The sequence below is a fragment of the Cynara cardunculus genome (assembly GCF_001531365.2).
Source record: "Cynara cardunculus var. scolymus isolate 2C chromosome LG 5, CcrdV1, whole genome shotgun sequence".
Classification (NCBI taxonomy): domain Eukaryota; kingdom Viridiplantae; phylum Streptophyta; class Magnoliopsida; order Asterales; family Asteraceae; genus Cynara; species Cynara cardunculus.
Genome location: NC_037532.1, coordinates 30,832,753 through 30,844,783, shown reverse-complemented (window position 1 = coordinate 30,844,783; position 12,031 = coordinate 30,832,753). Strand labels below are relative to the sequence as shown.

Below are 12,031 nucleotides of genomic sequence, written 5' to 3'. Positions count from 1 at the left end.
GCAACCATTTACCCGGTAAGCGCTTACCGTGGTAAGAGTCATCACCTTCACTTACCGGGTAAAACTCTTGGTCCTTGTGTCCCTCTTACCGGGTAAGATTCTTGGTTCTTACCATGTTCATCCGGTAAGGTAATGTGGCTTGATGTTCACTTACCCGAGTAAACATTTGGTAAACAATCCCTTATTCTTGTTTGTAGTACCAGCAATCTCATTCTTCATCTTCTTCAATGAATCTTGATGAAAATTAAAAGTAACGCTTAGCAAAACATAAATTATACCTATTTATTATAAAAACTGTGTACAAATCCTAAAATCAAAAACTAAAATAAAACCCTAAAATCAAAAGTAAAACAAACTATCTCGAAAACAAACCAACATGTTGGATGAAGAAGAAGATCCAAATTTATTAGAGTGGTAGAATCCATCCATTGAACAAACAAACTATATATCTGATATGGATCTACTTCTGGAGAGGAATCTAGATCTTTGAATCGATTTGTTGAATAAATAAAGAACAAATCTTCGAACTAGACCCATATCGAGGATGGAAGTATAAGCAAGTGGTGGTTGATATGTGACTTCTATGACACCACAAGGTCGATAACTTAGTGCACAAAGTCCTTTCCATTTTTAGTCTTCTTACTTTTTTTTATACTCAGGTTCGTTTGGACTTCAGGCACCTATTTAGAATCCAACCATTGTTGTTTATTCACGGTCTTCGATGAAGGGGGTGGGGTGTCACACCGTGAAGGAAAATTGGCAGTGTGTGGTAGGCATGGCAACGGGGCTGGGATGGGGCGGGTTTTGTAATCCCTGGCCCCGGCCCCGGTTTGTACTAACATCCCCCGGCCCCGGTCCCCGGCGGGTATGAAGATTATTATTCCGTCCCCGATCAAATCTCTAGTAATCCCCGGTCAAAAATCGGTAAAACCCCGGTTAAACCCCGTAAATGGTATCATTTATTTTGATTCTATCGGGGATCCCCGGCCCCGTCCCCGATTTGTGTCTACCGGGGATCCCCAGTCCCGGGACCCGTTTTAGCGGGGAATCCCCGTCCCCGTTCGGGTCGAGTGAACCGGGTTCCCCATCGGGTCGGGGCAAATCACCATCCCTAGTGTGTGGGTATATATATATATATATATATAGATATATAAAGTAAAAATTAATAATAATATATTTATTTAATGTTTAAGAAATGATAAAAGGACCAAAATATCCGAGTTAACAGATTTTTTAACAAAAGTTAATTAGAGAGACAACTACATGGACCAAAAGTGTAATTAATTTTAAAACAACAGCCAAATTTAACAGTAGATGACAACTACATGGATCAAAAGTGTAAGTTACACCAATTCCATGATTTTATGATTTTCCCATTTTCGCAGGCTCTAGATTCTCTGGGCGTGGAAACCCTGAGCCATCACTACCAAACGCTCCACACGTTTCTTACCTTTTCCTTGCCATTCTCGCAATATATCATCGCTGATTCGAAATACACATAGTAGAATAAACAAAACCCTTGTTCCGTCCGCCTCTCTCTCTCTCTCCCGGAAAAGTACACCGTTACGCAGGTCAACTGTGCCTGTCGCCGATCACCTTTTTTGTTTCTCTCTCTGCACTTTCCTTTTTACTTTTTTTTTTGACGATTTAACAACTACGATTCGGATTTAAGATCGATCGGCGATTGAAGAACGAGCTACTGCTTCTCCTTCTTATAATCTTCCTAACTCAGGTATTTTTAAACAGAGTTGTGCCAATTGTGTTATCTGTTTGATGTATGTGATTTTGTGTTCTGGTTGCTTTCAACTCATGCTTGAGGATTTTTAGTTGTTTTGCTCTTGTTGACTAAAATGTGTACTTTTAGATCTGTTTTTCTTTTTCTTGTTAATCCGATAATGGCGGATTAGTTTGCAGTTTCGAGTTTCTTGTCTAGATTCTGAGTAGTTCTACGGCTTTATTATGCTGTTATGCTCGATCTGATCTGTTTCGGCATTTAGTGACAATATGTATGGTATGATTTAGTGGTGAATTCAATCTTCGAATCAATAGAGATTTCTAATAAGTTTAAGTAAAACTCGATGATTGGATCAATTTTGTGTTTATAACGATATGCATAAACAGATTGATATTGATAAATTAAGTTCGAAACTCTGACATAAGTAGTCTGTGTAATTTTTTTAATAGGAAAACCAGGCGAAGATATCATATTCTTTTTATCGTATGTTTCAATCGAACAATCTATCAATATATACTTAAAGATTCTCACAACATAACAAATTTGTGATGGATTCAATGTAATGAAAATTATGTAATTGATATAATTTGAAAATATTAAATACTTAGGGCATGTTTGGTGACAGGTATTAAATAGTAATTAATAAAATTGAAAATAAAAAAAAATTGTTTGATTTCCTATAATATAACGGGCTCATTCCCTTATAAGTCCAAAATTTCAATTTTGGTTATTCCCTTTTTCAATCCTAGTCATTTTCATTTTCATTTTGATTCCTCTATCTGAGTCAAACAAGACCCTTCGTTAAATCTATTGAAGTATTAGTTAAAAAAGGTATAAATTACATCAAAAATAAAACTAAATTTACTTTTTATTTCTATATTGGAAATCAATTTTTTAAGCCTTAGTTTGCTCTCATATAAAAGACATGCATGCTTAAATTCATGTTTTCCAAACATGAGATTTTTTATTTTGAAAATTGGTTTTTTCAAAAGTAGTTACAAATGCAAGGCTGGTTGATGAAACCTACCCCTAGAAATTCATAAATGTCTAGTTATCTCTCTTATCTTTCTTATTAAACATATTTGATGACCCAAAGGGATCCCTTTTATCTCTAAAAATCAATATTCTAACTTATTTTATTAGATAAAATTGTAGTTTATCAAAAAAAAAAAAAATGGTACGTTACAATTAGAAGGTAAATGCTTGCCGGTTAAGAGTTATCAAACTTACTTACTAGACTAGACTAGACTAGACTAGACTAGACTCTGTACCCTTATCATCGTTTTAACTGAACAAGATTTTATATCTTTGTCATTTTCATCTGATAAAGTAAATGACCCGGTAAGTACTTACATTTATAAGAATTTAAACGGCACCTAAGTTTCAAAACGTGAAAAATTAAAGTATACTGTTAGGCTGCCTAAAAGAAAATATATGTAGTTAATAAGCAAGGCGGTTTGTTATTTTTTAATTGCCTTTACGAGCGGTTTACCTATTAATAGTGAAGTAATTAGAGAGCAAAATGTTAAGGTATTTGCTCATTTATGAAAAAAATAAGAAGAAACATTAATAAAACAAAAACTTGTTATTATATGTTTGGTGGGACGATTAGATCAGGACATGACATGATTGAGTTGGACAAAAAATGTAGTTTTTTGTCACATCAAAGTAGGTGGAATAAAAATTAGGAAGATGGAACAAAATATGTAATGTATTGAACTTGTAACTATCCATGTTAAACTAAAATCATAAAACATTTCACAATTCTTTTACTGTCTATATCATTCTTGCCAGTCTTGTCCCGTTCCATTCCCTATCATCCTATTATTCATATACCAAACATACCATATTAAAGATCGATTATAACTAACAACACTTTAATCGTTAACCTATGCACATGCTTATGTCTTTTAATTTTACATTTTCTATGGTTTGGTTTATAAGCAATAGAAAAAACCTTGTTCAGTAAAGATACTTTATGTTAGAGATAAATTACGTGTGAAATTGGTGTGATTCATGTGACTTTCGTCATTACCTACACTAGTGGGTAATATCGCCCACACACCTTTCCGTTGATTGTTGGTGCAAAAACCACATATGATTTAATCGTTTCATGTTCTTTTGTTTGGTTTATATTCTCGTTTTTGACCTCCATATTTCTCTATTATATTTATTATAAATCAAATTTGTGTAATAAATGCTAATCGTAAATTTGCCATGTTATTGTTGTCTCACATAACAACATCATGAGTTAGCCACCTCCAATCCTGACATAAAGGGACACACACAAATACACATGTAAAAATATGTATTTAATACCATTATTTTCTTTCCAACCACATTACCACACATTATATATTTAGTATTTTAATAACAAAATAAAATAAAATTACTCAAATCATGAACTAAATGCTCTATCTCTCTATATACATATATATTTCTATAAGCATTTGAAAAAAATAAATTAAAAACCATTTTTTATGTATGAAGTATTGTTTATTTATGCATATTACTTAAAATTTAAGATTACAAGTAAATTGTGTCAAGTACAACTAGTTAAAGCTTCATGCTTGAATTCGTGTAGCTAACTGTAGATAAACATAATCAAATAGAGGATAAACATATCATTTTAAATATAAAAATTTTAAAATATAATTAGGATAATTATTGAGTTTTAACAAATACTTAATTATCATCTTTATAAAAATTACATTATTAAACCAAAAACCAAAAAAAATGAATTAAAAAAATACACAAAAAATGAGAAATTTTAAATAGTTAGTTTGATATTAGTATTAATAAATTTTTTTAATTTTTTTATGATATATCTTCATATTTATATTTTTGTTCAAAAATAAAAACATTATCATTTTCTTAAAACCACATAAAACTGTATTATAACATTGATTGAGACAAAAAAATCGAAACATTAAAATTGAGATGTATTTTGCTGTATTTGTGCGAGTACCCTACTAATATATCTATACTATATTATAATTTTTTTAACAAAAACTCTTAAAAATCATTTTTATGCATAAAATATTGTTTATTGATACATATTACATAAAATTCAAGATTACAAGTAAATTTTGTATAAATACAACTTATTAAAACTTCATTTTTGAATTTGTGTAACTAACTATAGCTAAACATAATCAAATACGACTAGACATCTTATTTTGAAATATAAAAAAAACTCAAAATTTTATTAGGATAATTATTGGTTAATAACAAAATAATTAATTGTTATCTTTATAAAAAATTATATTAAACGATAAATAAATTACTTCGTGAATTAATCTAAATTAAATTACAAATAAAATATTAAATAAAAAAATTATACAAAAAACGACAACTTTAAATAGTAAAATTGATACTAATATTGATATATATTTTTTTGCCAAATTTTTATGATATCTTTAAATTTATATTTTATTAAAAAATAAAGACATTCACTTTCTCAAAGCCACTAAAAACCGTAATATATCGACAAAGATAAATAATAAAACGAAACACTAAAATTGAGATATATCTCGCTATATTATACGAGCACCCTTCTATATAACAAATCCAAATCCTAATCATTCGGGTTCTCGTCAAGCAAGTGCCGAACTATTCTCTATTATAAAATATTTGACAAAACTCTTAAAAAACATTTTTTTATGCATGAAGTACTGTTTATTGATGCATATTACTTAAAATTCAAAATTACAAATAAACTGTGCATATATACAACTTATTATTAAAACTTCATGTTTGAATGCGTATAACTAACTGCAGATAAACATAGTTAAATATAAGATAAACATTTCATTTTTAAATATAAAAAATCTAAAATGTAATTAGGATAATCATTGAATTATAACAAAAAGACTTAATTATTATCCTTATAAAAAGTTATATTATTAAATCAAAAATAAATTACTTCGTTATTATATCTAAATTAAATTATAATAAAAAAATTGAATTAAATAAACTAAAAGGTTACTCGTGCAATGCAACGAGATATATCTTGATTTTAATGTTTAGTTTTTTTGTCAATTTAAAATTTCTCTGTTTTTTTGTGTAATTTCTTTAATTCATTTTTTTATTTAATAATATAACTTCTTATAAGGATAATAATTAAGTATTTTGTTAGAATTCAATAATTATCCGAATTATATTTTATATTTTTTATATTTAAAATAAGATGTTTATCCTTTATTTGATTATGTTTATCTCTAGTTAGTTACACGAATTTAAACATGAAGCTTTAATCAATTGTACTTACGCACAACTTACTTGTAATCTTGAATTTTAAGTAATATGCATCAATAAATAATACTTAATGCATAAAAATAGTTTTTAAGAGTTTTTGTCAAATTGTTTATAATATAGTATAGATAACACAAATAACAATAACTTTTAAATAGTTAATTTGATAGTAATCTTGATATGTTCATTTTCGAAATTTTATGATATCTTCAAATTTATATTTTATTCAGAAATAAAAGCATTATCTCTTTCTCAAAACCACATAAAAACTGTATTATAACATCTACATAGAAGGAATAAAACAAAACATTAAAATCGAGATATATTTCATTACATTATACTAGTACTCTTCTAATATATATATATATATATATATATGTATATGTCATATTTTCAAGATATAAGCAATCTGTTTGATAGGATATAAATTATATTTTAATAATTATTTAATTTAAATATATAACAGGTATAAAACAGAAGAACTTCTATTTTATTTTAATTGCATGGCCGTTTTAATATTCAGACATCCCCACGAAACCACTTGTATTTGGATGGGACCAGCTCCAAGTCCAGTTTCAAAATAAATATACACAAACTCATATATATCTAATTGTCTTCTATCTTTTATGTTATTTATTGCAAAGAACCTCTTTCTTTGACTGTTGTATTATATTTATTTCCATCAACACTTTATTTTTTCGTCTTTTTTGTTGTAGTTATTTTAATATTATCACACAGCATGAATAAATCAACCATGCTTTTTATCTGGTCATAAATGTATATAATAAATATTACATTGTTAGAATATTCGTCTACTTTTAATATCTTATATATTCCAAAGATCATCTAAAAATCTAAATCATAATATTCCAACAAAAAGTTAAACTTTGAAATACCAAATGTAATAAGTTTATATGTTTCTAAAAATTATTAGCAAAGAGCAATCGAAATTTAACAATGTCTTGACTGCAAATTTACTTCTAAGTATCTTACTCTTCATATATTCTCTTCCCACTTATTGCTACTTTTGCTCAGATTTTGTTTGGGTTGTATAGTTTATATTATAATATGTGAATTCATGGTTTTTTATGCAATAAGTCCACCTTTTTGCTAAGAATTGCCCTAGATATGCACAAGGACTAGTTAAAGACCGATCCTTGGACGTGGTCACGCCAAGCTCGATCCAACAATGGCATACTGGTCATAGTCTTGAAATTTGGGCTTGATCCGGTTATTTGATCCTTAACTAGTCTTATTTGATTTTATATTGGAATATAGTATGAGCATACACATACTTATATGTAATACTTCCATAAATGTCTTTGCACTTTTTTTTTCTCTCGTTATACTAGATCCATTAACCCGAGATTAGACCGACCCTTGCAATAGCCGGCCCTCGTAGGATTGGTCAGACTTTTGGGCTTGGACCAGGCAGCATACCGGTCCTAGACTCCTAGTTGCACTTGTCATGGGCCACTTTTGGTCATTAGGCCCATCTGTGTGATGCATTGCATTTGCAGGGCTCTTTTGTATTATTTTCTAAAAATCTGCCTATTTTTTGATGATTTCCTACGAAAGTGCTGGTTTTGTAAAATATAAGTCAAAAAGTCAAAAAATAGTAGTTTGCAACATAAATGGTAAACCTCACTTTCTATTTTATTCTTGTCACGGCCACCTCAATAAGAATTTCAATAAAATTCAACAAAATATAGATTATTAATTTTAATTTTTTTAATATTAATATTTATATTAATTTGGTTACATATTTTGTTAACATATTTGATAAACATAAACACGATCTTATACTACAGTTAAAAAAAGTACAAGATTTCATAAATATTCATCTTAATGAAAAGTAACACTAAATAATCTATACTATATTATAAATCATTTGATAAAAACTCTTAAAAACACTTTTTATGCATAAAGTACTGTTTATTAATGCATGTTACTTAAAACTCAAAATTACAAGTAGATTGTGCGTAAGTACAACTTATCAAAGCTCCATATCTGAATTCGTGTAAGTAACTGGAGATAAACATAATTAAATACAAGATAAACATCTCATTTTGAATATAAAAAATCTAAAATATAATTAGGATAATCATTGAGTTCTAACATAATACTTAATTATTATCTTTATAAAATGTTATATTATTAAACTAAAAATAAATTATTTTATTATTATACTTAAATTAAATTATAATTAAAAAATAAATTAAAGAAATTACATAAAAATGAGAACTTTTAAAAACACATAAAATCATATTGTAACATCGACAGAGACAAAAAATAAAATAAAACATTAAAATCGAGATGTATCTCGCTGCATTGCGCGAGTTCCCTTCTAGCATATAATAATATAGACCGCTCATAATCTCGATTCGACCAACTATGTTCAACCAAGTCGGCATATAGTTAATGATGAACTTTATTTGAACAAATCTTTGAATTTCTTTCAATATATAAATTTTTTGGAATTCATAAATGAAATCTTGAAATATTTACATCCAACTATCTACTTCATAATTGATCACTTGTAATTTATATATTTAAAATTATTTAAAAAATAATCTAAACATAATAATAAAACAAGGCATGCGTATCCTTTGTATGTGAATAATTAAATAAATAAATTTATTTCTCTAAAAAAATTAAAATTATTGAAACAAAATACAAAAACTTATATAAAAATTACAAGAAAAATGAAAGAAAATTAATAAATATAATTTTTTTTTGTAATTATTAATTTATATATTTTTTTTCAATTTCAATTTATATTTTTACAAATATGGGTAAGAAATTTGTTAAAAGAAAATAAAATCATAAAAGATAATTAACACTAGAACTCAAGTTCTTGTTCAAAGACTCAATTCTTATTAAAAAAAATTAATTGAACAACAACCTCCGTTGCATTGACAAAAACTTCTATTATGAATCGTTTTTAATATACAAAAAGATAATGTTAACATTATAGGTATGATTTATGATTATTAAAATATATCCGATATAAGAAGTCATATACCAACCACCACAAAAATAATAAAACAAACTAATGCTGGTTACATCGCATTTTCTCTCTCCATGTCCTATGATAGTCCCATATCATTCACATTTATGACTAAAATGTGACGTTTCCTTTTTCCTATGATTAGCTTTCAAGAAGAATTGAACCATTTGGCGCCACATTCATAATTATGATTGTGAAACTAGTTTGATATCAAGAGTTACTATCAACTGTCTTCATATTGGTAGCGTTGTGTTTTTTGATCCGCTAACTTCTTAAGACAATATTGATTTAGTTTTCAATATCCAATTTCTTTCCTATCGTTGGTCAACAAATCGTGCTAAAAACTTTAATATGTTCCAGATAGAGTGATATTGTAGTTCTCTCGGTTGCTCTGAAAGTTAGCTAACTGGTCTCTCATTGTGGCTTAGAGCTTGTTTGTTTTTCCAAAATTACATCTTGATACCTCTAAAGTCTGATTCGTTCAGACGTTTGGGTATTAAGAGCGTTTGTTTTATTTCTGAAATAAGAGCTTAAAAGTTCTAAATGTCCTTTGAAATTTTAAGTGATAAACGTGTCCCTTACTACCTCTTGATATTAATCCGCCCTCTATCAAGTGGTTCATTTAGGGCCGGAAAAGATTTGTTAGTAAAAACTATTTATCTTTTACACTTTTGTAAAAAATTATTTATCTTTTATATTTTTGCACTAGTTTGACCAATTCAGATTTCAGACTTTATAAGTAAAAACAAACATTCGTAATTTTACTGATTCAGATTTCAGACTTCAAGACCACCTCTTATAAATCAGAAGTGAAATCAAACTTCAGACTTCAGCACCTCTTAATAAAACAAACTCCACCTTAGTCTTTCGTTTGGTTATTTTGCTATCTTTTTTTTTCGGCTCGTTGGCTTGTGTTTAGGCGTTGTTTCCTTTTTTTTACGCCTTGTAGAAATGTCTCTCTTGTTCTTTGTCTCTAATAAAATTGTTGGCCTTTCAAAACGAAGTAAGGGGCTACCAATTTTTTTATCAAGTCACGTATGAATAAATTTGTCTATCTGGATAAATGGTTGATGTTGTTTACTTTTTTTATCTGAACCAATAGTCTGAAATCTGAATAACATAAATGACCGATTTACCCCCCAATATTAATTATTTGAACATCAAAACAAAAAATCATAAAGAGGCCGAAGATGAGAGTCTCATATGGGAAGGAGGCGGTGCTTTAAATAAGGGGTAGGTGTGTCATTTTTGTGGCTGAAGGGGACAACACACAATTTATATCTGTGCAATTAAGTCATGTTCTGTGCGAATAAGCCGTAAGTAAACATCCAAATGAGCTGTGCGAATAAACCAGATAGACCAATAAGCCTAATTAAGCTGCAAGTAAACAACCCCTAAGTCTCGGAAAGAAATTAATAAATAAAAATGCATTTAATCTACCCGCACTTAAAAAGCAATATTCCTAGTCCTATTATGCTTGCATTCACTAATATAGAGTAAGGTCTTTTACACAATTTTGGGATAATTTTAACCTTGAAAAACCCATGTCTGTTGTAGCAATGCGCAATGCAACCTACAAATGGAGTACTTTTTATCTCTTATGTATTATATAACAAAGGTTTTGATGTCAAATTTGTGATCCTAGATCGGCAAGAATGACAAACATGTGGCGAAGATGGCGTGGTCAGGACCAACACGAAAGCGAGCCCTTGGATCATGAGAAGATGGTACATACCTTACAAGATTCTTAATCATTCTGACCGTTTAATCATCTTACAGAAATCATCCGGCATTTACCAAACAACCACTAATTTAGCAGTTTGTATCTCAAAGTGTCCTAATTGACTTGAAATTGCTGTTAATACAAGCAGATCAAAGACCTTAGAGCTGCTATGGGACCGCTCTCTGGGCACGCCTTAAAGTTCTGTACCGATGCATGCCTAAGGAGGTACTTGGTAGCTCGAAACTGGAATCTTGAGAAAGCCAAGAAGATGTTGGAGGAGACGCTTGAATGGAGATCGAACTACAAGCCTGAGGAAATTCGTTGGGTTAGTAATAAAACTCATATTTCTGTGTGCATGTCGATTTGATCGTATAAAAATATATATGTGTTTTAACATTATTCTAGCATTGACAGCATGAAGTAGCAAATGAAGGCGAAACTGGTAAAGTCTCGAGAGCAAATTTTGTTGATCGATGTGGAAGGCCCGTCCTCATTATGAGACCTGGGAAGCAGGTTTGTAGTTGTATCTCATGCGCGATTCAAATATAAATTTTGTTAGTGATGAAAAAGGGACGCTTTCTTAGAGCATTTCCAACATTTTCTTCATAATTTTTTCAAAATAGAGAAGGAGAAGTCAAAATCTCAAAAGAAAATTATATCCAAATTAAACAAATTCTCCACATTTGCAGATTTTTCTCTTACTTTCTCCATTTTTGAGAAAGTTTTGGAGGATACGTTGGAACAAGAAAAATATATTAACACTCCAAAATTTTCATTTTTTCTATTTTTGAGAATATGTTACATATGCTCTTAGACGCCACTTATCATGTCCCTAAAAGATGAAGGCGATAACCAAAAGGCCATTGTCGGACTCTCGACACTCTAGGACATCTTTGTCCTTCTAACACCTTGTTGACACGCCGAGACATCTTTGACCTTCTAGCATTGATGCGGTTGGAGGGGTGTTCGTTTGAATCCCAGATCTACTAGATTTGGACAGTTTCTCGTCGATATATGTTGAGTTCTTTTGGAGGGTTTGCACATATTCTCACATTAATATTATTATAAATATTGAATTCTATCCAAGGCTAAAGAGTGCTTAAAAGACTAATTGTGAGGATATATAGAACCTCTTTGAATCTCATTATAAAAACAACATTTTTAGAGAAAAGGGAGTTCGTGTGTGTGTGTATATATATATATAGGAGCGATCAAGTGAAAACCACTTCAATTTATAAAAACCGTAAAAACTACTCTCATCCATCGTTAATCTTATGAATTTTTTTCATGAAATTGTTAATCTTGTGAA

The 12,031-nt window shown here is 29.4% G+C and overlaps 1 protein-coding gene across 1 annotated transcript in view; it reads left to right on the top strand.

Moving 5' to 3' along the window:
- Positions 1-1,409: 1,409 nt before the first annotated feature.
- The window catches only part of LOC112513668 (CRAL-TRIO domain-containing protein C23B6.04c-like), a 12,889-nt gene continuing 2,267 nt past the window's right edge, over positions 1,410-12,031 (top strand). The window contains exons 1-4 of the mRNA XM_025120007.1: positions 1,410-1,732; positions 10,645-10,726; positions 10,871-11,047; positions 11,137-11,235. Of these exons, the coding sequence (XP_024975775.1) occupies positions 10,655-10,726; positions 10,871-11,047; positions 11,137-11,235 (348 nt within the window). The 5' untranslated portion in view covers positions 1,410-1,732; positions 10,645-10,654. The remainder of the gene's footprint in view (positions 1,733-10,644; positions 10,727-10,870; positions 11,048-11,136; positions 11,236-12,031) is intronic.